Source organism: Embiotoca jacksoni, unplaced genomic scaffold (genome assembly GCF_022577435.1).
Source record: "Embiotoca jacksoni isolate LCO1_2020_lvr unplaced genomic scaffold, fEmbJac1.0.p SCAF_46, whole genome shotgun sequence".
Taxonomy (NCBI): Eukaryota; Metazoa; Chordata; class Actinopteri; family Embiotocidae; genus Embiotoca; species Embiotoca jacksoni.
This window is the reverse complement of record NW_027185399.1, coordinates 1,890,418-1,915,278: the sequence shown is the minus strand read 5'-3', so window position 1 is coordinate 1,915,278 and position 24,861 is coordinate 1,890,418. Positions and strand designations below refer to the sequence as shown.

At 43.5% G+C, this 24,861-nt stretch overlaps 4 protein-coding genes across 5 annotated transcripts in view; 1 reads left to right on the top strand and 3 right to left on the bottom strand.

Moving 5' to 3' along the window:
* rbl1 (retinoblastoma-like 1 (p107)) overlaps positions 1–7,115 on the bottom strand; it is a 12,871-nt gene extending 5,756 nt beyond the window's left edge. The window contains exons 1-14 of the mRNA XM_069169561.1: positions 6,844–7,115; positions 6,174–6,307; positions 5,421–5,624; positions 5,259–5,323; positions 4,733–5,025; positions 4,237–4,301; positions 3,938–4,112; positions 3,086–3,252; positions 2,333–2,445; positions 2,096–2,199; positions 1,860–1,997; positions 1,455–1,619; positions 1,223–1,367; positions 893–1,111 (exon numbers count right to left, since the gene is read on the bottom strand). Of these exons, the coding sequence (XP_069025662.1) occupies positions 893–1,111; positions 1,223–1,367; positions 1,455–1,619; positions 1,860–1,997; positions 2,096–2,199; positions 2,333–2,445; positions 3,086–3,252; positions 3,938–4,112; positions 4,237–4,301; positions 4,733–5,025; positions 5,259–5,323; positions 5,421–5,624; positions 6,174–6,307; positions 6,844–7,005 (2,149 nt within the window). The 5' untranslated portion in view covers positions 7,006–7,115. The remainder of the gene's footprint in view (positions 1–892; positions 1,112–1,222; positions 1,368–1,454; positions 1,620–1,859; positions 1,998–2,095; positions 2,200–2,332; positions 2,446–3,085; positions 3,253–3,937; positions 4,113–4,236; positions 4,302–4,732; positions 5,026–5,258; positions 5,324–5,420; positions 5,625–6,173; positions 6,308–6,843) is intronic.
* A 1,033-nt stretch (positions 7,116–8,148) lies between these two features.
* pigu (phosphatidylinositol glycan anchor biosynthesis, class U) lies at positions 8,149–14,966 on the top strand. 2 transcript variants are annotated; one of them, XM_069169594.1, is made up of 12 exons: positions 8,149–8,406; positions 8,883–8,947; positions 9,198–9,257; positions 9,506–9,568; positions 9,690–9,799; positions 10,630–10,730; positions 10,934–11,031; positions 11,122–11,276; positions 11,363–11,506; positions 11,592–11,716; positions 11,947–12,089; positions 12,949–14,966. In XM_069169594.1, the coding sequence occupies exons 1-12, from the start codon at positions 8,277–8,279 to the stop codon at positions 13,060–13,062; spliced, it is 1,308 nt and encodes a 435-aa protein (XP_069025695.1). In that variant the 5' UTR covers positions 8,149–8,276; the 3' UTR covers positions 13,063–14,966. The 2 variants fall into 2 exon arrangements, with proteins under 2 accessions (XP_069025695.1, XP_069025696.1); XM_069169595.1 differs by having other exon boundaries at positions 8,338–8,627.
* Positions 10,028–19,006, bottom strand: LOC138210458 (mth938 domain-containing protein-like). Its single transcript, XM_069169630.1, has 5 exons — positions 16,991–19,006; positions 15,706–15,849; positions 15,516–15,611; positions 15,198–15,355; positions 10,028–12,099 (listed from the first exon to the last, which is right to left on the bottom strand). The coding sequence occupies exons 2-4, from the start codon at positions 15,835–15,837 to the stop codon at positions 15,215–15,217; spliced, it is 369 nt and encodes a 122-aa protein (XP_069025731.1). The 5' UTR covers positions 15,838–15,849; positions 16,991–19,006; the 3' UTR covers positions 10,028–12,099; positions 15,198–15,214.
* A 140-nt stretch (positions 19,007–19,146) lies between these two features.
* On the bottom strand, positions 19,147–24,144 carry gmppb (GDP-mannose pyrophosphorylase B). The gene is made up of 10 exons (XM_069169604.1): positions 24,053–24,144; positions 22,979–23,172; positions 22,794–22,874; positions 22,283–22,331; positions 21,738–21,880; positions 21,347–21,505; positions 21,126–21,204; positions 19,774–19,901; positions 19,515–19,697; positions 19,147–19,413 (listed from the first exon to the last, which is right to left on the bottom strand). The coding sequence occupies exons 2-10, from the start codon at positions 23,105–23,107 to the stop codon at positions 19,282–19,284; spliced, it is 1,083 nt and encodes a 360-aa protein (XP_069025705.1). The 5' UTR covers positions 23,108–23,172; positions 24,053–24,144; the 3' UTR covers positions 19,147–19,281.
* Between the last annotated feature and the right edge of the window lie 717 nt (positions 24,145–24,861).

Sequence of the window (24,861 nt, the reverse complement as noted above, 5' to 3'; positions counted from 1 at the left end):
AGCAGCAGGAACTGGGAGACTAGTCAGGATGGAGGGAAAGATGAATGCAGCAATGTACAGAGACATCCTTGATGAAAACCTTCTCCAGAGCGCTCTGGACCTCAGACTGGGGCGAAGGTTCATCTTCCAACAGGACAACGACCTGAAGCACACAGCCAAGATAACAAAGGAATGGCTTCGGGACAACTCTGTGAATGTCTTTGAGAGGCCCAGGCAGAGCCCAGACTTGAACCCGATTGAACATCTCTTTAGAGATCTGAAGATGTCTGTGCACCGACGCTCCCCATCCAACCTGATGGAGCTTCAGAGGTCCTGCAAAGAAGAACGGGAGAAACTGCCCAAGAATAGGAGCCAAGCTTATAGCATCATACTCAAAAAGACTTGAGGCTGTAATTTCTGCCAAAGGTGCTTCAACAAAGTATTGAGCAAAGGCTGTGAATACTTATGTACGTGTTATATTTTCCTTCTTTATTTTTAATAGATTTGCAAAAATTTTAAACAAACTATTTTCACTTTGTCATTATGGGATATTGTGTGTAGAATGTTGAGGAAAAAAAGTGAATTTAATCCATTTTGGAATAAAGCTGTAACATAACAAAATGTGTAAAAAGTGAAGCGCTGTGAATACTTTCCAGATGCACTGCAGTCAGATTTATTTCAGGTCTGAAAGAGAGGGAGATTTTATTGATTACACAAACTGAGTTTGTTTTTCAGATTTTTTTTTTCAGATCAATTTTTAACATCCGTCCACGCAAGTTTTGTTTATTGATTTGATGCTGCATAAAATTTTAATTTACATCTCAGCAGGTGATGTTGGTGTTTCTATCAAAAAAAAAGCTGCTTCGAGTACTAATAACATCTGCAGATGTGGGCGTGTGCAGATGTGGGCGACCTTGCAGCGGGATGCTCAGGACGGTCCCCTGCCCTCCGATCTTCAGGGTGCCAGTCGAGCCGAACGTCAGCCTCTTGGCCGGAGACGACACCGGGCTCCCGATGGCGTGCAGGCCCGGCGACGCGGTCGGAGGGTCGTCGCCGAAGAGACGCCGCTTGGCGCTGCCGGCCGCGGGGGAGCTGTAGCGGTCGTGGACCGACAGCGGAGAGGGAGGCACATCTGGAAGAGACGGAGAAATAAAACAGGAAGTAAACAAACAGAAACAACCTGAAGACACACACACACACACACACACACACACACACACACACACACACACACCACACACACCTTTACGTGCGCTGCCCAGGCCGGATCTGAACTCCCTGATGCGGGGGTGGATGATGGGGGAAAGCGCCACCAGAGGCAGGTGGGACTGAGTTAAGCCGGCAGAACCAGAACCAGAACCGGTGTCGAGACTGGAGGAGAAATTCACCTGCAGAGAGAGTTGAGGAGACATTAGGACACGTGTGTGTGTGTGTGTGTGTGTGTGTGTGTGTGTGTGTGTGTGTGTCCTGCTGACCTCCTCCACTGTGGGCACTTTATTCCCAGCAGCCTGCAAGGCGCTCCACAGGGCAGATTCCGCGGTCCAGGCCCGGCTCTCCAGAACCTGCTCCTCGATGGAGTTCAGGTGCTTCACCATGTCTCTGGACAGACCTTCCTCCGAGCGGATGAATACCTCGATCACCTGCACGCAAACACACACAAAACACACACAATGACCATGTTAATAACAGCAGCTCCTCTTTTTCCTTTTCTTCATTTTACAACCCATTTAAAACGCTTCTGTTTTCACAAGAAACAAACATGTTATTCAGTAAACGATGGATTTCCTATCAGATGTCTCCTCCAGGAAGAAGACTGTCCGGTTCACGCAGCCATAAAGAAAACAGGAGAGAAAACGATCGGTCGCTGAATCCGTCTTTACCTTGAAGAAGTAGAACGACGGCAGCTTGAAGACGCTGATGATCCAGGGGAAGCTCCTCTGGGAGCTGTAGGAGAACAGCACCACCTCCAGACAGCACGCCATCAGGGAGCAGTGGAAGATGTCCTGCTCCAGCAGAACCTAGCACACACACACACACACACACACACACACACACATTACTTCATTAATATCCAACGCGCCGGCCGCTACGTGCTGCTGCTTCTTCTTCTTCTTACGCTCATGTCGCGGCCGTGCAGCCGCTTGGTCTCCTGCGTCATCACGTTCTCCAGGATCTTGTAGTAGAGGATCTCCGCCAGCTTCAGACGGTTCTCCGCGAAGTCTGGAAGAAGAAACACAACGTTACAATGGTGATTCTGCTGGAGTGTGTGTGTGTGTGTGTGTGTGTGTGTGTGTGTGTGTGTGTGTGTGTGTGTGTGTGTATGTGTGTGTGTGTGTGTGTGTGTGTGTCGTACCGATGTGGGATCCCGGCGTGTCCTCCGAGTCGTTGGTGTAATGTTCTTTGAAGGTTTGTCCCAGAGTCTTGACGCGAGCCAGGACGGCCTCGGTGGGGTCTCTGGTGCAGGACCTTTAAACACCAACACGGGACACACCGACGGTTTAAATAACACAACACTAAAAATCATTCAACACTGTGAATCTGTTTATTGGATATCAACCTCAAAATAAACACATTTCTTCTTCTGTCCCATAAAAGTAATTTTTTTTATGTCTCTCAACTGTATTTTTAAAAGTAAATCAGAGACGAGTTTCTTTAATCTGGCTTTTAATTTGGTGAGTAAAGTTTATCCTCTTAATTATTAAGTTTTAATTATTGTTTCTATTCCTGGTGTAATTTATTAAAGTTTATTTATGGATTTTTTTTTTTTTTTTTTACATTTGTTAACTTGTTTAATTGTTGGAATTTTTTGTTTTGCATTTTCTATTATATTCATTTTTAATTTTCACTTATTTTTGCGTGTTGTTTTAATGTGAAACACTTTATCTGCATATAAATGAAGCTCATTGATTCGTAGGAAGTGCAGGTGGAAGAAGATTTTTTTTGTTCTTAAGATTTCCCATAATGCATCCTACTCTGCAAAGTTGTCACATTCATATTAAAGCTGTAAAAACAAATAATTTTCCTCCTATAATCATGATGTTATCTGCTGTTTTTCTTTCTTTAATCTGCAGCCGTCTCATCTTTTCTCATAAAAACAGGAAGTGACCTGAAGATGTTGTTCAGATGGTCGCTGGGCGCCGTCCTCAGACCGGCCACCATGCTCTGCAGCCTGCTGACGCTTTGTGTCGCCGAGGAAACGGGCGTGACGAGCAGGTCCTTCTCCTTCAGGTAGACCCGTCCTGTCAGAGGGGTGGAGGGGGCGAGCGAGCCAGACTGCAGACAGAGAGAGAGAGAGAGAGAGAGAGAGAGAGAGAGAGAGAGAGAGAGAGAGAGATTATTTTAACTCTGTGTTTCTGTGAGAGCGTCTTCATGTCTGCAGGAGTTTAAACCAATCAGCAACCAGCAGTGATGTCACCCGTTGGTTTGTGAACGTTATGAATCCTCCAGTTCAGATTCTGTCCGTCACCATCTTTGCTAGTTCGGAGCGGTTTGGAGCAGGAAGTGACCATATTTGGACGAGCTGGGGGAGGAGCCAGCGGTGGATCTGACCGATCTGATTGGAAACCTGACAATACTACGTCCCGCCCACCGATAGCTGTAACCTGACACAGGACTGTCAATCAAACAGACACGCCCCCAAAAACAGGTCTTCTTGAATCTTCTTTTCTAATGAATGAGGGATTATTTTCAGATGGACCTCCAGAAAACTAATAAGAAGGAGTGACTTTAGCTAACAACACCGAGATAACTGATGGACACATTTTATTCACTTTGGATTTGATGAGAGAAGTTGAATGGGAGTCTATGGAGCCGGAGGCTTTTTGGAGCCGACCTCTAGTGGCACTCGCTGGTATTGCAGATGAAGACACTTCTGGATCAGAACCATTTTACAGACCTGAAGCTACGAACACTTTTCCATACAGTGTGTGTGTGTGTGTGTGTGTGTGTGTGTGTGTACCTTCTCCACATGTTGCTGCAGCTGGCTCTGGGCGGTCATCCGGCCGGCAGACTGCTCCTGAACGATCTTCCTCGGAGTTCCGATCTCTTCGTCTGCGTCGGCTCCCAGAAACACTCGCTCATCGAAGTCTCCCACCGTCAACACGTACTCCTCGTACTCCCTGTTGATGGCTTTACTGTAGACGACACACACACACACACACACACACACACACACACACACACACAGAGAGAGAAATTACAACAATGTGTGTGAAAATATAACATGTTCAAAACCGACGTCAGAGCTAGTTTTCTTACTTGTTATCGATGAAGTTCTGAGGGTCCAACATTTCGGTCAGAAGATCCTCGTTGCCTTTTAAGATCTGACGAATGAAAATAGATTGAAATGAGTGAAAAACACAGGAAAACTTCATGTTTATATCACGCGGGAAACAACAGTGGCGTCACCCGTCGGTTATGAAGCCTCCAGTTCAGATTCTGTCCGTCACCATCTTTGCTAGTTCAGAGCAGGAAGTGACCATATTTGGACGAGCTGGGGGAGGAGCCAGCGGTGGATCTGAGCGATCTGTTTGGAAACCTGACGATACTAAGCCCCGCCCACCGGTAGCTGTAACCTGACTGCACCACAGGCCTGTCAATCAAACAGACACGCCTCCCTATTGCAGCTTTAAGGCACGTCTGCACCATTTTTCAGACACGGAAGCTACGCACACTTTTACATACAGTCTGTGGTTCGTGTGTGTGTGTGTGTGTGTGTGTGTGTGTGTGTGTGTTGAAGAGGACGTGAGCATACTTGTCTCTGAAACAGTTTCTGGATGTACGGTTTGAAGTAGTGCTGCTTGATGCCTTTGGCCTCCACCACCAGACCATCGTGCAGCTCGCACAACCGCTCCAACACACACGGAGGAGGCTCGTCGGGGGCAACGTGGCCGTCGGCGCGGTACGGAGCGGGCAGACCTCTGAACGTGGGGTTGATGAGGTCCTTCCTGTTGCCACACAGCAGAGCGTTCCCGAACACCAGGTCCAGACAGCAGAGCAGCAGGTGGTACGAGTTCACCAGGTCGTCACCGATCATCCGGAAGTTACCTTCACACACACACACACACACACACACACACACACACACACACACACACACACACAGTATACGTTAAGTTCATCAAACAAATAAAACAATTGAGAAAATATCCTGCAGCTGTAATCATGAACATAAACAAGTTGAACATTTCATAGAAATGTAAAGTGGTCCGTTAAGTTCAGAAATCAAAGTAAAAGCTTCGGCAGAGAGTTGAAGGTGTTTTGTCGGTTTTGTTCGGTACCTTTAGTGTAGACGAACAGAGTCCAGCAGAACTTGAACACGTCGCTGATGTGACAGGGCAGCCGCCTGCGGAGTCAGAGAGAGGACACACACACTCTGTCAGACCAAGCTGGGTGGAGGGTGTGCGCGTGTGTGTGTGTGTGTGTGCGTGTGCGCGTCATGCCTGTGCTTCCTGCTGCGCGGTTGCCGTGGCGGCTCGCCCCCCTGCGGGTTCTGAAACATGTCCATGAAGATGGGCTCGAACTTGCGGAAGATGACGGTGGAGACCTCGAAGTTTCGCTCCAGCTGCTCCATCCGCAGACGGAAGTCCTGCGACAGGTTGGACATGTCGGCCCACTTCCTCATCTTGGAGAAGAACTGGATCAGACTGAAGGAGGAGGAGGAGGACACCGTGTTTGTTAAGAAGAGCAACAAACAATAGTCAGAAAAAAAGATACGAACGAGATATCGGCAGAGTTCAGAGAGGAAAGAATTCTTCTACTTAACAAACCGAGCTGATTTAAAAAAAACTAATTGTAGCTTCAAATGTGTTAAACTAAAACGTCCTTGATGGGGGACAGAGAGGAGAGACTGTACATCTGAAAACCAGCCGGACTAACGTCAGATGGCAGGAAAATAATCTGTATGATGACAGAAATATTCATATCGAAGTAAATAATGAGACAATTTAAAATAAATCTTATGACCTGAGATAAAGAACACGTTTTGCAAACATTATGTAGTTCATGACCTGTTTTTTTTTTTTGTAAGGATTAAACAGCTTTCATTGCACTTAAGAGGAGAACACACAGTTTTACTCAATTCTTCACCATCAGTCATCTGATGTGTTTTTAAGTCTTGTATTCAGCACCAGGTCACGTTGTGCTGTTTTTTGTATTTATTTTATTTATTTTTTTACTCCGATGTGGACTCTGACCTGAGTTTGGAGGAGCGGAGGATCCTGGTGAGGGAGACACAGTTCCCCTCCATCAGCCCTTTGCCCACCGTGGGCGTGGATCCCTTCCTGCAGGCGGCGTACAGCGAGCAGGCCAGCCAGTGGACCACCTCTCCCTGCAGGCAGCACAGCGACACGCCGGTCAGGGACAACAAACACGCTCAATACAACGGTCAACACACACATGTACACATTAATACAAAATAAAACAAATCTCTGCATAAATTCAACTGTGCTTGGACAAGTGAAAAAAACATTCGCACATTAATTCAATAGTTTCGTCTGTTATTTAATGAATTGCATCACTTTTCAGATCATTAAAAAAGCCAGATGTTCAGTTTGCCTCTCTTTAACATATTTTCTTCTATTTGGCGTTTCTCATAGTTTTGTCTCCCGTTTTTACCTTTTTAATCTCCTGTGTTTTTAATGTTTTCATGATTATTATTATTATTATTATTCTTGTTATATCATATTGTGACTACAGGATCGTGATCGCCTTCCTTGCTGTCCATCTTTGAGAAGTGTAAACTGACAACATCGGTCGAAGCCCTTTAAACCGGACTGTAGTTCTGGAGATGAGATAAAGAGCGGAAGTTCGTCTCCAGCGGAGTGGACTCGTTCACGGTCGGTGTTCGGTGTCCCGGTCGTTCACCTCCAGGGTGTACGTGTTCCAGATGGCGGTGAAGTTGTCCATCGCCTCGGTGGCCGTCTGCTCGTCCATGTTCAGCTCCTGACACAACGTCTCCAAACTCCTCCGGACCGAACTCTCCTCCATCCTCCCCGACTCGGAATCCGACGACTCTTCGCCCCGCATTCGTGCGAACTTAACGGCCGCAGTTTTGAGTTTAAAAGTCGAACCCCGCCGGGAGTTAAACGCAGCGCCGCCGTGCTCGCATCCAAAACAACAACCGGACGATTCTCCGCGACCGGAGGACTTCCGCCAGACGATCCCCCACAATGCAGCGCGTTGGCGCGAAAACTTCACGGCCCTGTCCAATCAGAGGCGAGGGGAGCGTCGGTTCCGGGTGGCTGTTCGCCCAACCCCCTTCGACGTTGCTACGGGTCTCGTGCTGCCCACTGTTACCAAGCAACCCCTCTTTCTGGACGGGCCCAGCAACGGCTGCCGGAAACAGGTATTTTCTCTGGTTGTTTATTATTGACATCAAATTACACACAAATATAACATTTATTAACATTTAAGTTTTCAGGTTAGTTACAGAAGCAGTGAAGTAAAAAAAAAAAAAAAACTCCCCCAAAAAGTTGGCTTAAATATAAACGTTGAATTAACTACAAACAATTAATAACTTTGCTGCTAATAAAACACCAAAAAGCTGTCATTTAAAATGTAAACTACGAAAAACACGAAACAAATTAATTTAACTACAAAAAACCAGATAATTTCATTATTTTTTTATGTTTTATTTTTAGCTCTGCAGATATATATATAGAATAACAACAACATTAAATGTTGCATAAGAAGTAGTTATTAAGGCACTAAAACTACAATTAGAAGAAACAGTATTTACATATAGTTTTTAATATAAACCCAGAAGACATTTACATGGTCGACTTTTTTTCAAAGTTAGAAACTTTAAAGATAGATCAGATATAATTTCATGATTTTCTAATCTTTAAAAAAAACACCTAAATTCAGCCATTGCTTACAAGACCCTAAATCAGTTTTTAAACTAATTTAATTTAGTCACAATAAACGTATTTCTTCTGTAACGGAAACCCAGTTCACTCTCGTCGAGCTTTACGCAGCTTTGTCCCGTTTTGTTTTGATCCAACACGTAAAAACCTCCGGAGGGAAAACACGACGAGGATATACTTAGTTCTGCGCTGCAACAAAAATTACGTGGTAGGGGGCTTATTGATACAGAGAGGTGTCTCGCCGCCGACTGTATAAGAATATTTCAACATTTTTAAATGAGTCTTGTTGAATTTATTTTCTGTATTTTGTTTGTTTACGTTAAAGGTTTAAGCGTGCTGCATTTCGGAGGTTCCGGATGTCGGCGGACTTCATTTCCCGTCGCGCCCCTCGCAGGGCGGAGAGAGAGAGACGGAGAGAGCTTCCTCGTCGACATGGCGGCTCCCTTGACTCTCCTTCTGATCGTGGCCGTTACAATCCGTGCGGCTCTTTTCAGATCCAGTTTAGCGGACCTGATCGCGGAGAGGGTGGAGGTGGTGTCGCCCATCACCGCCTGGAAAAGAGGTAACGCGGGGCTCCGGCCGCTGCTCGGTCGCCCGGTTTCCGGCTCCTCCGGCGCTGTTCTCCGGTAACCGAGTGGAGTCGGTCACGTTCAACCGGTTTTTACACACAAAACAAACTCGACCTTTAGTCTCCATTTACAAAGAGAACTAACGTCTGGTTACCTTCAACGGGGCATTGGATCCTTCTCTTTCTAGAAGTCCTTAAAACGGCCTCAGAAACAGGTGACGTTTCGGTTTCTGACTGTTTTCAGTTTAAAGATGAAACCGAGAAAAAAAAAAAAAAAATCCATCAAACGATTCATTCAGTTTGATTTAAATAACTGAGCTGTTGTTGCTGTTTGTGTCTCCTGGAGAAAAAAAACACCACCGACCTCCGTGAATTCTTCACCTGACAGGAAGTTGTGTTTTTAAAACCTCAGAAGATGTTTAAGAGCTTTCTGCGTTTGTTTGTTTGTTTGTTTGTTTGTTTGTTTACAGTTGTTGAAGGTTTGGCTCTGCTTGACTTGGGAGTTTCACCGTACTCTGGAGATGTTTTCCATGAGGTGAGACACACACACACACACACACACACACTTATATTATTATAATATATATATACATATATAATATATATATGTATATATAGCTAATATATATACATATATAATATATATTATCTATATATATGAAGGTTTTGGGAGCAAATTATTTGCAATGAAATAAAAAAAATCAACTGAGAATAAAACGACTTTGACTTCTTTGTTTTGGTTTTTAAAAAGTTGAGAAGCTCCTCTTTCTTTCCTTCCTCCCCAGACGCCCCTCATCATCTACCTCTTTCACTTCGTGGTGGACTACGCTGAGGTCACGTTTATGGTGAGCAGGAACATTTCTGGAGGCAGTTGGTGTCAATATATTTCAGCAAAATCCTGTTTAAAAATTGCATTTTAAGCATTTTAGTTTGAACTGTTTTGTTTTGAATTTTCTCTGCTGAGTATCACGGAGGTTTTTTTAAATTTTTTTTATTAATCTGTTGCTTTTCTTTAAACTGCTCTGATAAGAAACATCTGACGATTATGATCTAAAAAAAAAAGAAAACGTACGTTGTTTTTCTGTGTCTCCAGTTGGCCGACGTGATCACCGCGGTGGCTCTCTACATGACGGCGAAGGACTACAACAAACAAGTGGTGAGAAAACAACAACAATGATTTAAAAACACGAGTTATCGTTTTTTAACGGGTGATTTTGATGGATCCGGTCGCTCGATGACTCGTCGTAACGTATTTGACCTCTTCGATGCCGTTTCAGTTCAGGAAGCAGCGGTTCGCCCTGGAGGCCGACCGCTACCCGATGGACTGTCTGGAGATCATCAGGAGCCCCAAAGAGATGTACTACATCCCTCTGAAAGTCGCCATGTTGTAAGTACCGTCAGTCCGAGGACGGTCCAATCATACGCTGCGATTCGTATCATGTGAAGCGGCTTAAAGGTCCCGTAAATTTCCATTTCGGGATTAATAAGCAGGTCGAGGTGTTAAAAACGCTGTGAAAGTATCAAAATGTTCGGTCCACAGAAAAACACGCTCCGACTGGATTCAGTTTGGACTTCTGTAAGTTTGTGATGTCACAAAACTCATGCTGATGTCATATCACCGTCCAACCTTTTAATGCAGAAGAAAAAAAACAAAGTCATTCTGTCGCTGGAGAGAGTTAAAAGAAAAACCCTGTGATTGGCCTGGATGTCTGTCACTCAGAAAAGAGGCAGCCAATCAGAAGAGAGTGTCACTGATATCAATGTTTCTTAAAGAGACAGACACAAAACAGCCTGTTGTTGGTGGAGCTGCAGAGAGGAGACTGAAAACTGAATTAGGAAGTGTTTTAGGATTTATAACAACAAAAATATCTTCTTATAGAAATCAAGACTGAAAATAAAACATAGGATCTCCAATGAAGCTGGAAGGTGTGCAGCTGTTTCGTGTGTTCAATACTTTTTGATGTTGTCGGGCCAGTTGTCGCATAATGAAGCGATTATTTAGTTTATTATTTAAGGATTTTACTTCATAATGTTAAACATTCAGCCTATCTCACAGCATCCACTGTTTTTATTCATTTTTAACAATTGAAGGGTAATTGATTTATAACATGGCTCAGTATTGGTTAATTAGAATTGTTTAAAATTTGCAACCCAAGTTGTGCACAAACTGCAAATCCTGGGACCTTTAATAAAAAATGTTGTCTTCTCGTCCAACAGCTACCTGTTGAACCCGTTCACCATCTTGTCCTGTGTCGCCAAGTCCACCTGCGGCCTGAACAACGCCGTCATCGCCCTCTTCATCCTCACCACAATAAAAGGTGACTCGACTGTTTGCTGTTGTTTACCTCGTAAACATCTGTTTGTGTTTGTCTTAATGTCTGATAATTCTGATAATGGATAAAAGAAGCTGAACTTAAATCTACTTTTACAGGCAGTTAACAGACTCCTCCGAGCTTTTATTTTGAAAGTACGGTGATGATCGGATTGATTTTTATTTTGTGTAACTTTGCTTGTGTTTCAGGAAACGTGTTACTGAGTGCCATATTTCTGTGTTTGGCCACGTATCAGTCCATCTACCCTCTGACTCTGTGCGCTCCGGCGTTGCTCTACCTGATGCAGGTACGTTGTTTTATCATGTAGGAAGTGTCGTAGATGTTTTTTGGATCTGCTCTCCTGGACTGATTCCCTCCCGTGTTCCCGCTCCTCCAGCGTCAGTACATCCCCGTGAACTTCCGGCGCGCCTCCTTCTGGTGGTTCATCGTTCAGTATCTCTTCATGTACCTCGGCAGCCTGTTCGTCCTCGTCGGTCTGTCCTTCTTCCTGCTCGGCTCCTGGGACTACCTGCCGTCCGTCTATGGCTTCATGTGAGCGCAGGAAAAAGGAAATGATGTCATCAATTAAAATGTGCGTGTGCGTGACGGTTTTGTGCTTCCTCCTCTCTCCTCTGCAGCCTCTCCGTTCCCGACTTGACCCCCAACGTCGGCCTCTTCTGGTATTTCTTCGCCGAGATGTTCGAGCATTTCCGCCTGTTCTTCCTCTGCGTCTTCCAGATCAACGTTTTCTTCTACACCATCCCGCTGTCCGTCAAACTCAAGTAAGTCGGCCGCGCCTTCGAGTTAAATAAAGCCGCGCTGCTTTTTTTGTTTTACTTCATTGACTCTCTAACCGTCACGCTGCAGGGAGCATCCGGTGTTCCTGATCTTCATGCAGCTCGCCGTGATCTCCATCTTTAAGTCGTACCCGACGGTGGGCGACATCGCGCTCTACATGGCCTTCCTTCCTGTCTGGAGTCACCTGCACAGATGTGAGTGCATAAAACACGACACGCATGTTGTCCAGAAGTTATTAAAAGGCTCAGAGCGGCTTTAAGATGAAGCGTGCAGGTGATCAGTGTGATCTTATCTTGAAGCGAAGGTGTTGGACGAGTTTCAAATTTGGTGCCGCTTATGAAAATAAATACTGGTTTGTTTACCAGTCTTGGAGGCGGAGCTTCAGTTTATCAATAAGGTTTTCTGTTCTTTGTCCCCCGTCCAGTCCTGAGGAACATCTTCCTGGTGTCCTGCGTCCTGCTGGCCTGCTCGGCTCTCTTTCCCGTCCTCTGGCACCTCTGGATCTACGCCGGCAGCGCCAACTCCAACTTCTACTACGCCATAACTCTGCTGTTCAACGTGGCGCAGGTAGGACGGTCTGAAAGTAGTGAAATCCATTTACAAGCCACCTCGGAAACTCACCGACACTTCATATCTCATTCGTTTAAGAATAAAAAGACAAATTTTGAAGTGTAAAAATTAGAATTTGCCGTCTTCATAAACATCTAAATCCTCCGTAAGATGGCGAAAACCTACTTTAGAAGAGTTGACTGAATAATACGACAGCAAAATAAAAGTAATCGGTTAGAAACAGTTCAAATAATTAAAGAAAATGCAAGTAATAAAAACACACTTCAAAATTTTTTAATTCCTTCTCCAGGTTGCATCTTTGTTCTATTCCAAGTACCGAGATTTAAGCTGGAGACATTTTCTGTTTTCTTTAATTTAATTTTGTTGAGTTGTCTATAAAATGTTTATATTTACAGCTGTAAAAAAAGAAAAACAGTTGGAAAAATGTGCATTTGAATGAATAAGTTGTGGAAACTGAAATAAAAACTAAGTTTAAAAAAAACAAGAAAATTATAAAACACTATACAAAATCAATAGATTACAATAAAAATAAAATAAACTGATCAATAAAAGCACAGAAAACCTCAACAGCATAAAATGTAAATAATCTTTGTGTCTTGATAGAATAATCAAAACATCTGGTTGGTTGTAATGTGTTGAGTAATAATTTACTTATTTTTGTCGCTAAAGTTGAATAAATTTATCTCTGGTCTCATTTTATCAACAATAAATCACGTGATGAAGGTTTAAGAGACGAAGCTGCTGTGAAAATGACGTCTGATTTTGTTATTTTGTTCGCTCGTGTCACAGTTTAAACGAATTCTTTCCGTTAGTAATCGCCGGCTGATGAATTTCTCTTGTTTTATTTGCCCGTCAGATTCTGCTGGTGTCGGACTATTTCTACGCCTTTCTGAGGAGGGAACACCACCTGACCTACGGGCTGTACCTGAAGAGGAAGGACGGCTCGGAGGCGACGCTCGTCCTGAAATAAAAAAAACACGCCGCTCCGCAGCGAGGACGAAACTGCTCGAAGTCGCCTTCATCCTCGAAGGGGAACTAACGCGAAACTGAGGAGGATGGAAGACTTTCAAAGCTGCACGAGGTTCCTCAGACAGATCAAAAGCACACATGCAGAACGTGTGTTCGGTACAACGTCATATGCAAACAACAGGCCTGCAACACACTACATGACAGACACGTGTGGGATGTACACAACGCGGCTCCTTCCTCTTTCTGGAGCGCTCTTATTTTGAAGCCCGGAACCTACTACGCCTGTGAGAGTGGCTTTTATTTTGAAGGGTTTCTTCTTTATAATCAGCCACTGTCGAAGAATTTTATTTTTACGCTCTGTCTGTCCTGCAGCTCTTATTTTGAAGCACCAACTTTTATGCAGAAGGGTAAATGGCCGTCTGGAGGTGGGCTTTTATTTTGAAGCCTTGCTCTTGTTTAAAAATCACCAAAAAACATTATTTATATATATATATATATATATATATATATATATATATATATATATAAAAGTGAGCATCTCCCCCTGATGTGACCCCTTCTGATACTAAGCCTGCACATACACATTATTTTGTTAACCTGATAACATTTGTGTTTCATACCGTTTCCTTTTCAGCCACAGTTTGTTCTTTAATGAACAAACTCCAGTGTTGCATCTCATTATGACTAAAAAACGGTCAAACCTCGTTGTGGTACATAAAACGTGGGACTATGATTGTTTCATCTGCCCGAGAGCTCATGTTCTGGGAAAAAAACAAAACATGTTGGGACACTCAAATCACTAAAACTCAATACTTATAACTAATAGATCTCCCTGCAGAGAGGAGCGCAGTAACAGATTATTATTGGCTTTATAATTCATATTTATGACCAAGTAAAAGTCTATCAACATTTAACTCCTTCAAAATCTGCTCATTGAATCCCTAAATTTTCCCCGTTTCTGCATGTATTCAAAATTATTTAATGAAGTCTTTGTCAATGATGATCAGTGATGATGATCAAGAGACGAAACTCTGAATACTTCCTGATGAAGGTCGTTGCTTCCTGCTGCTTCACTTTAATGCGAACTGTTCACGCGTAACAGGAACAGTCTCTGAACTTTTTGATCGACCCGCTTCAGCTTATTTTGCTAATCTTTGGTCTGAACTGGCAAATTCAACCTCACCAACAATTTAAAAACGTTGAATTTAGTCACGTTTCATGTGTGAACTCAAACTGAAACTCAAACGGCGTGAACAGCGAAACTGGGACATGAAATCACTGCTTCTCTTTGTTCTACTTGATTCATCTTCTTTAATCAGGAAACCGAGACTAAACATGAACGTACTTTGAAGAAGATTTAATTTACAACCTTAAAACAAAAAGAAAAAAAAGCCTTAAACAAACTCTGAAGTAAAAACATTTGTTTTATTTAAGAAGTCCTCAAGAAGTTGTTTTCACGTTATGGTTTCAGTTTATTTACGATTGTTAACGTACAGAAAGCTTCAAACTAAACTGGTTTTTGCATCAAATTATGAGTTATAACTAATATGAATGTTTTTTAAACTTCTCACCGGGTTGACCAGAAGGTCGACGGCGGCCATTTTGATACCAATGAGTGAAAAGAATTACGTGTGATGTTTATTTATTTATTTGCTGCACTGAAAACTTTGCAGAGATTTTTCTGTTTTTTGTTTTTTTTATTATTATTATTTGAGGGAAATGAGGAGCTGTGGTGTTGGTTTTTTTATACTGTTTTGTACATATGTACATATTAATGTGTTTAGTTTAATTACAGACATTAAAGTTCAGGGTTTAAAGGGCCGACGTTTTACCTGATGAATGAGTGAACATGTCAGAAATGTTGACCATTAAAGCGGAGGTGCCGGTTTGGACTCTGATGTGTGAGACGTTCTCTATATTTATTTATGCAACGTTGGTTTTATATCCAAAATTTTAAAGTCGGAGAAAAGACGAGCAGCTTCCTACAAAAATAAAAAATCTCCCACTATTTAGAATTTGGAATAAAATACCATTAAAAAAAAAATCTATGACAGAAACCTACAACCGAGCTGGATTTTGAAACCAAAGTCCTCCGTGCCACATTTCACACGGTGATTTGCAAACGTTTGCGCTTACCTCGGTGTGTGACATCATCAGCAGGTGGAGTGGAAGACTCCGCCCACCTTGGCTCCCTGGCCGGCCAGTTTGTTGTATTCGGCGACGGCCGTCTCCGTCTGGAAGACTCTGACGTCCACGCCTTTCTGCTTCACGAAGTCCAGAGTGGAGGGAGGAACCTGAGAGACGAGACGAGGGCGGAGACGGACCAGTGAGCAGTGTAGAAGAGGAATCAGTGGAAATCACTACACGGGCTCAGGAACACTTGGCTGGAAAGAAGGCACGTTGAAGACTTTGTCTTTTAGTGACTAAACGGGACGTTTTGTGGGTCTGTTTTACCTGCAGAGCCTCGTTCATGCCTCTGCCGATGACCAGGAGGTCGACTCCCTTCTCCAGCACCTCCTCCAGGTCGGCAGGTTGAACTCCTGGATGATGCTGCGGTGGAGAAAACAAAGGAACCTTCTGCTCAACGTACGCTCCTTATATACGTGAATATTTGTATGAATGTATTGCGTCTGGTTCCACTCACTCTGGTCCCGGTCTCGCTCCAGTCCCAGACCCGGCTGCCTCCGGGCCACACCTTACAGTCCTTGTAGCTGGACGGGCACCCGAGAACCGTCATGTGTCCCCAGGAGAGGGAGGCGATCTCTGGGGAGGACATGCTGCAGAGTCTCTGGACAAAATACATGGAACTGATCACTGACTGGTGATTTACTTAACTTTAATTATTTATGAAGCTCCGCTGGTCATTTGATAGTTTTGGGGTCTCAAGATGGATAGCCATGCTACATCTGTTAAATAATAATAGTAATAAGAATAAACTTTATTTGAAGAACAACTTTCATACAAGAAATGCAGAATTACATCCGGTGTTTCACGTAAAAACAAACATAAAGGAACATTTTAAAATATAGAAAAGAAATTAAATGCATAAGAAACAGATAAAATGCATAACAACTTCACACAAATAGAGTTTTAAATTTAAATTTCAAAGATAGTTCAAGAAATCTTAAAATGGAAAATTATATTTCCTCTTCCATGATATAAATGTGACATATCAAACCCAACACGTTCAAACAGCTAATTGTTGTAAGATAACTTTTCATTTATGCTAAGTTCTTCTGCTATAACGATGCTATTTAAGTTGTTCATAATTTCACTTTAAACAATATGACTTGAACGCAGCATAATAAGTAGCGCATGCGCAAAAACTACCAACCCGAGGAGGAGAAAAACACCTTTTAATTGTTGATTTGCATTGATTTTTTATGAACTTTCAAATATATTAAAACACAATAATTCCGTATGTGTTGTTTTGATGTGTAATCAGAAGCTACACAACCAAATAATGCTGATCTAATTGCCTGCAGCGCCCTCTGCTGGGCGGTTAATGTAACAGTATATTGTTGGTGTAAAAAAACTTGAATGTTAAACTACTGAATTTACCATTAATATTCAAACATTTCTCTTCGTGCAGCAAATAAATCTCACTTTAAGGCTAAAAACAAAAACAGGCTGTTGACCAACAAAACCTCCCACACGTGACAAACACGCAACGTTAAAACAAAACTTCTTTAAATGCCTGGGAATTAAAGTTGTGCATTTGGTGCACACAAACTATAACCCGGTCCAGTCGCTGCCTCTTTTTCTACCTGTAAGGTGAAACATTTCCCCAAAGACACACCTGAAGCTGAAAACAGTCGGTGACGCCACAAAAAACAGCTCAAACTGCGAGAAAACGAAGAACCGGCAGATAATGTTCACGTCGGAGGCGTCTGACGTACAAAAAAACACTATAAACTGAATGAACTTACCGCTGAGAAGTCCTGATGCCAAACACGTCACAGCTCCGGGAAGTCCGTGTGCAGGAGTTTAATGACGTCACTGAGCTCCACAGCGCCTCCAGCGGGTCGAACAGGTACTTCACCAGCGTCTGACACTGCAGCTCAACTCGCTGACATAAGATGTAATGATTCATTTGATATGGGTCTTTGATTAAAATGTGGTCACATATTAAAAACAATTTTTTTTATATAATAAAAATATAATTTGATCATTTTTCAACTTGTGTTGCTTTTATTGTCGCAGAAATAAATATTTAAAAAAAGCATTTCTATCCTGAGCGGATGGCTCCTCCTCCTTCCATGGGTCTTCTCAGACTAATTACACCTATCAAAAAGTATCTTATCATCAGGAATATATATATAAATTAATATAAATTGAAGTTGTTTTTTCTTTTTCCTTTCCTTCTGTTTACACCCATCTTCTGCTCCAGCCAGATGTGCTGGCAGCCCAGATGTTCCCCTCCTCCATCCTGTTTCCAGGCTTGTGTAAAAGTGAACGAAAATAAATTAAAGATAAAAAAAAAAAAAAGACTTCATACCAGCTGCTAGTGTAAACACATTGTCCTTTTTATGATTTAAATCTTATAATAAACGGAGTTTTTTTAAATGAGAAAAATGAAGAGTGACAGATAAAAATAAAAAGACAAAACGAGTTGCAGATGTGGTCAGTAGATTATATTATTCTCTTTTTAAAAAAAAAAAAAAAAAGACTTCATTACAAGAATTGCCTTCATTCATTCAAAGTCTCGACATGTTCAGAGTTCTGCTGCTGGAAGTCCAGAGACCGGCGCCGACCCGCCCGCCGCACGTGTTCACGGTCGGTACCGACGAGTCAAACGTGAGCGGCCTCACCGGGACCGACCCGTCTGCAGAAACACGGACGAAGCTGCAGAAATGAAATCCAGCGTGTCGGTCTGAGGTATCGATGAGCTCTCGTAGTGATTACCGTGACATTTGATTCGCACGTTCAACTGTCTGCTTGTTTTAGTACCTTTTCGGCGACAGCGTGCCGTTTCGACAGTCCAACACAAGCTCCGCCCCTTTCGTGACGCCTCGATGGCATCTCAAAAGGCCGTTAGTTGCGTGTTGTTGGAGACGAACGTCCAGATTTCCATTTTAAACACCTCATGCTGTTTTTACCGGAGCCCGGTTGTGATGAGTTACTCCCGTCAGAAGGGGGCGGTAATGCACCTAAAAGCCATGAAACAACACGAGGAGTGAAGAACACGTGTTCAGGTAGAAACTGTGGCGCTGAGATTAGATACGACGGTTACGGGGTCGAATAGTTATCGATGAGTTCAGCGTGATTATTGAAGAGTATTCTTTGCTTTAAAGCCTCAAAATGTCCTAAAGTGGCCACCGTAGATGGAATAAATCCTTCTGATTCGGGTACTTTAACTCCATCACTGCGATACAAGTCGTCTTTGTCGTAAAACGAATTCATCAAAATTTGCCAACGACATTTTTTTAGCAACAACAAAAAAAACAAAAAACCCTCAAACATCTGTAAAACGTAGCGCTACATCTCGATGGCTTCTTTGTTCACTCTTGTTCGAGAAGCTCACGATAAAAAGAAAAGTTAACCGAGACCTGACGTAGTCAAAGCTGCACCACGTAGTGTTTTTCTGAATAAAGAAATGGTAGCTGAGATGTGACCGGACGAACATTCATGAGGCGCCGACGTGACTCAACGACTGTAAAAACATTCAGTTCATAAACTACAGCCGCTTGAACTTTGACCGACACTGCATTTACTCAGTCCAGAACCTGTGGTGTGAATGCATCGTGATTTTTAATCATCCGTCACATTCAGGAAACGAATGTTTGACCTGTTAGAAGGTTTGAAAACCTTCCTGCTGTCTGTTTTTATTTTTGGTGGAAAGTTGCAGCCGAGCAGGGCGACAAAAAAAACAAGTCCAAATAATCAAAGAAACAAAGAAAAGGAAAAGAAGAAGCCTTTTGGTTCCTCCTCCCTCCTCCTCCTCCCCCTCTGTCCTCCTCCTCCCTCCTCCGTCCTCCTCCTCCCTCCTCCTCCATCCTCCTCATCCCTCCTCCTCCTCCGTCCTCCTCCTCCGTCCTCCTCCCTCCTCCTCCTCCCTCCTCCTCCGTCCTCCTCCCTCCTCCTCCCTCCTCCTACCTCCTCCTCCTCCCGCCTCGTCATCTCTCTCTGGCACAGTTTGGATGTTCGGTCGAGTTCGTATAAAAAAAGGCGCCTGTTGTTGTTGTTGTTGTTGTTGTTGTTGTTTTTCCTCCGCCCGATGCTACATGATGATCCGCGGCTCCGGCACCGACTCGTTGATGGATTTGTGCGGCAGGACGTTGGCGCCGTTCAGGTAGAGCTCGTCGTTCACGATCACGTCCTCGCCGAGCACCGTCACGTTCTCCATGCGCACCTGACCACACGACGACACGCCTTCATCAGCGCACCAGACCAAAACACCGCGCTAAGCCCCGCCCCCTTCTTCCGTGTTAGCCCCGCCCCCCCTCTACTCACCCACTGGCCCACCGAGGAGCTCCATCCCACGATGCAGCTCTCCAGCCAGGAGTGCGATCGGACCCTCGACCCCTTCAGCACCGTGCAGCGCTTTATCCTGACGCCGTCCTCGACGACCACACCGGCGCCGATGGTGACGTTCGGCCCGATGGTGCAGTTCTCGCCGATCTGCGCCGTCGGATCCTGCGGAGCAGCAGAAGCGTACGCGTCATCGTCGCCATCGCGTATTATGTAAGCGGTGTCGACGCGCCGCGCTCACCACCATGACGTTGCCGAGGAAACCGGGCCCCGTGCGTAGCCTCTCGGGGGCGTGTTGCCGTAGCGACTGGAGGTACATACACATCCCCGTCAGGAAGTCTTTAGGCTGACCGATGTCCATCCAGAAACCTGCGGACGGACGGACGGACGGACGGAGAGGAAGACAGGCAGACGCACGACACGCAGACGTACAGACGGTGACAGCGGTTAGTTGCCATGGAAACAACCAGGCGTTCCCCTGCGGTCTTCGACGGGTGTAACTGAAGAACGAGGTCACGAGTTTCGATCGAATTTTGACCAATTAAATTTTAAACAAACGTTTAAAATGATTCCTGTAAAATTCAGTGTTTTGGGGGGAAAAGCTGCCGGGAGCAGAATCACTTCCTCTGAGGGGACGAAGCCGACTAAGGACGAGGACCTGTGAACCTGGACTACGGGGGGTGGTGGGTGGGTGTGTGTGTGTGTGTGTGTGGGGGGGGGGGGGGGTCCTGACTGCTGAGCTACTGCAGCTGGTTGGACAGTTTCAGACGAAGCTGAGACGGAGGACGATGGAGAGAAGCACCGGCAACACATTCAGGATTCTTTCACCTTCAATCTGAACACTGGAGAACTTTCAGGTTTGTTCCACATGTTTGTTGTTGTTGTTGTTGTTGACGTCGGTGCTTCTCTACAAACGACTCCTCTCCAGAACTACGTGAGTTCGGGTGTGAAGAACACTTACGTCTGGTGGAGCTGTGAGCTGCAGAGACCAGAACAGGTCAACGATCATATAATAATATATTCATTCATTTCACTGCTGCGACGTCGTCGCGCTGCGTTTAATAGAAACTGTTTGATAAAAGGCAGATTTTACAGGTGATATTAAATCTCCTGTCTCACTGTGTCTGATTATAATTTAATAAAGTTTATTCAAATAAGATGACGGCGTTTGTGCACTTTAATCGTGAATTTTTGGGTAAATTATGATCTTAAAAGACATTTTTATATTTTACATTTGAGGGTAAAAAGCTCAGAATCTTTTCTTACTGACAGTTTGCAGCAATTTTAACTGTTAAATAAAAATTACGGCCAATTAGACGCTTTTGAATGTTTTTCTTCAATTGACAATAAATGAAAAAAAAAATCTTAATTTATTTTTGTTTTGTTTTGTCTGATGGACCGTTTTATATTTTGCTTCCAGACTTCCACTAAACGTGATAAAAACACAAATAAACACAATTTAACACGACAAGTCTTGTTTTGTTTTTTTAAGAGTCAACAAGTCTCATTTTAAACTACGATGCTCAAATAAAGATGTTCAATTCTCTGAGATGAATTCAAGCAAACATTAAAATGAATAATGATGGCGGTTACCCTGCAGCTCCATGGCGTACAGATGCCCCTCCCCCGCCATGACGGGAAAGATCTCTTTCTCGATGGATGTTGGTCTCAGCTGCAAAAACCAACACAAAGATACAACCATATAAAAAATAATGAATATAACAACGTGGACGGATATTAAAGGTGTATTATAGTGACTCTGTGTGTGTGTATGTGTGTGTGTGTGTGTGTGTGTGTGTGTGTGAGGGCCTCACCTGGATCCTGCTGAGCATGCTGGGATTGAAGATGTACATGCCGGCGTTGATCTTGTTGGAGACGAAGACCTGCGGCTTCTCCACGAAGCGATGGATCCTCCCGCCGTCGGCCTCGAACACCACCACGCCGTACTTGGAGGGCTCCTCCACCCGCGTCACCTACACACACACACACACACACACACACACACACACACACACACACACACACACACAAAGACAGATTAGCTGCAGTCAAATCCGGTAAAACATCCAGAAATACTCACTTACTCCACCAGATGGCAGTAAAGCAACAACGGAAAATTCCCGGGAGATTTTTCATCAAAATCTTTTTCTTTCCTTTTCTTTGGATCTTAAATAAACAGTCAGAAGAACGTGAGTGTTCTCTCACCACGATGGTTCCCTCTCTGCCGTGTTCGTGGTGGAACTGCAGCAGATCTTTGAACGGGAAGTCACAGATGACGTCCGAGTTCAGGACGAAGAACGGCTCGTTGTCGACGTTCAGCAGCTCTCGAGCCAACGCCAGAGGGCCCGCTGCACACACACACACACACACACACACACACACACACACACACACAGACACACACACACACACACACACACACACACAGACACACACACAGACACACACACACACACACACACACACATACACACACACACACACACACACACAGACACACACACACACACACACACACACACACACACACACACACACACACACACACAGACACACACACAGACACACACACACACACACACACACACAGACACACACACACACACACACACACGCATTTTTATTACTTACATCAAAACAACAGTCCCAACTGAATTAATTTAGTTAATCTGAGGTGTGTTTTTGTTGTTGATGTTGTTGTTGTTGTACAGAAACTGCTTCTCGTCTGTTTTGTTTTGTCTGAAACTCACCGGTTCCCAGAGGTTCCTTCTCATGAGACAGAGAGATACGAATCCCGAGCTGAGGAGAGAAACAGCACGACGATCAGGACGCAACCAAATCAAGTCTGTGACGCTCAAAGTAAATCAGAGGGATTAAAAATGTTCAGGACGAAGTGAACTGAGAGGAAACAGTTGGAAATAAAATGCACAGAACCCTTAAAAGTCCTCTTTTTAAATGTAAATAAATGAAGATTGTTTAGACTGTTGATTAATCTGATTATTATTATTGTTTTTATGAATATGTTGCATTTGTCTTGAAGGACATTTATATTGTATTTAATGTAAATAAACATCTCGGACTCTTTTCACATCGACAGCGTTGAGAGCTTCACAGAAAGAGTGAAACTGGTCGGTGAGTTTGTGTGTGTGTGTGTGTGTGTGTGTGTGTGTGTGTGTGTGTGTGTGTGTGTGTGTGTGTGTTGTGTGTCCACTGTGTCAGTGTGTTGTTGTTGTTGTTGTTGTTGTTTATTGTCGTACGCACTCTCTGCTCCTGGACTCTCATCTCTCTCTCCAGCAGCTCGGACATGTAGCTCACCGCCAGAACCACGTGGTCCACGCCGGCCTGCACACACACACACACACACACACACACACACACACACAGTGCCGGATCAATACAGACCAGAATAACCCCGTCAGCAGGAGGAGCGGAGGTCTCCTTCCTACCTTCACCAGCGCCTCCACCTGGTGCAGCAGGATCGGTTTGTTGCAGAACTCCACCAGCGGTTTGGGGACGCTGAGGGTGAGCGGTCTCAGCCGGGTCCCGTACCCCCCCACCAGGATCAAAGCCTTCATCCTTCTGATGCCGTTAGTTACCGTAACTAGGGGCGGGCCCAGTTCATCAATGACAGACAGCCGGCCTGAGAAGAAATAAAAGACGAAACACCGGAGATGTCTTCAAACTGAAGGAGACGTCTTCAAACTGAAGGAGACGAGCTCCTGAGGAAACAAAAAGTCTGTGACATCCTTTAAATCTCTTCTTAGAACAGATTTTATTTCTTTTATAGCTTATTTTAATTTGTTTTTATGGTTGTTTTATAGATCTTTGTAGTTAAAGGCTCGTTAGTGTTCACTTCTTGTTTTGTTTTTTAATGGTTTATTTTATGTGAAGCACTTTGTAAACTGGAGTTTAGAAAAGTGCCAAACAAATAAAGTTTATTATTATTCTTATTATTATTATTATTATTATTATTATTATTACGTTCATGATTAAAATGACTTCTCGTCCTTGTTTTGGTTAAAAGAGCAGAAATGAAACTTTTATTCTTTAATAGAACTGAAACAGAAGATCTGTTGAAGGTTGTTTGTTTTGATCCCTGAATGAACTTCAGGTTATCACAGGATTAAATCCATCATCTCAGAAAGCCTGCTGGTGTTAAATGTTTCATTTAAGACAACAAAACAAAACCAGAGAAATGAGGAGGAAACAACAGCGGTGGCTAACCTAGCCGCGTTAGCTCCGCGGTGTTTTCCTCTCTTATAAAGATCAAACAGCGACAACTTTTGTATGAAAAGAAAGATGTTGAAGTGTGAACAGAAAGTTGTGAGTTCAGAGATTCAGTCAAACTTCCGTGTTTTGGTCTCGTGATGGTAAACAGTGATCGCAGCTAGCTCAGGTTAGCTCCGCTGGCTAACGTGCTTTCACCTCCGACCAAACCGCCGGTTGGCACGTGACGCTTTCTGCTTTCAACGTCACTAATCTGCGCGCGGACGGAATAAAAAATAAAAGTCCAAACTTACCGGGATTTGTTCACCGAGAAGTCTTCGGCAGCTTTTCTGAATCCCTCCAACTCTCTGAATGACACGTAAGATCGTTCAAAACCCAGAGTCGCTTGTTTGGCTTCCGGTGCAGCTCGCTGCGGGGTCAAGTCAGACGACGTCATAGAGACAACATCCGGTTCTGCTTTTCAAAACAAGAGTAACATTAAACTAAACGTGTGATTTTTGACTTTTTTTTTTTTTTTTTTTTTTTTTTTTTTTTAAAGTAACTGGTTTCGCAACACTTCAGAAAAGAAAAGATAGATTGTTGGAATTAAATAATTCTAAACAAATAAGGTGGAGGAGCTCAAAACCTTTTATACACAACGTTTAAAATGCTGAAGACAATATGATGATAGTTGGTAGTTTGACTCCGAAGCTCACAGCAAACACAATCTGCCTCGACACCGCTTAACTGTACTCTAATACACTTTATGGACTCTTAATATTTTAATATGGCTTTTTTTCTATTACATTTATTACATGTGTTTTATTTTATATCTCCATCATTTATTTACTGTTGCATTGTAAAAATGACAAATAAAGGAAATCTTAATCTGAAATATTGGAAATACTTATGTATAAATACCCACCAAAGTAAAATTGTCACTGCTAAAATATACACAGTAATCACTAAAAGTCAATCAAGTCCTTTCACACAATGTTGTCCTTACGGGACAGGTGCAAAAACAAAACAAATACTGTACTTTAAAAAAAAAATAATAATTCTAATCCTATTTGACATCCAAACTGAATTTATGTTGTTCTTACAATTTTAGTTGAGGATTTCT

Excerpts from the sequence above, each read along its gene's own strand:
- pigu (XM_069169594.1), top strand. The coding sequence starts at position 8,277 with ATGGCGGCTCCCTTGACTCTCCTTCTGATCGTGGCCGTTACAATCCGT. Across the intron at positions 11,507-11,591 it reads CCGCTGTCCGTCAAACTCAA|GGAGCATCCGGTGTTCCTGA; the intron begins GTAAGTCGGCCG and ends GTCACGCTGCAG. Across the intron at positions 11,717-11,946 it reads CTGGAGTCACCTGCACAGAT|TCCTGAGGAACATCTTCCTG; the intron begins GTGAGTGCATAA and ends TCCCCCGTCCAG.
- LOC138210458 (XM_069169630.1), bottom strand. The coding sequence starts at position 15,837 with ATGTCCTCCCCAGAGATCGCCTCCCTCTCCTGGGGACACATGACGGTT. Across the intron at positions 15,612-15,705 it reads GGAGCGAGACCGGGACCAGA|CATCATCCAGGAGTTCAACC; the intron begins GTGAGTGGAACC and ends TCTCCACCGCAG. Across the intron at positions 15,356-15,515 it reads GCATGAACGAGGCTCTGCAG|GTTCCTCCCTCCACTCTGGA; the intron begins GTAAAACAGACC and ends CTCGTCTCTCAG.
- gmppb (XM_069169604.1), bottom strand. The coding sequence starts at position 23,107 with ATGAAGGCTTTGATCCTGGTGGGGGGGTACGGGACCCGGCTGAGACCG. Across the intron at positions 22,332-22,793 it reads TGAGAGTCCAGGAGCAGAGA|CTCGGGATTCGTATCTCTCT; the intron begins GTGCGTACGACA and ends TTCTCTCCTCAG. Across the intron at positions 19,698-19,773 it reads TCCTCGGCAACGTCATGGTG|GATCCGACGGCGCAGATCGG; the intron begins GTGAGCGCGGCG and ends GCTGCTCCGCAG.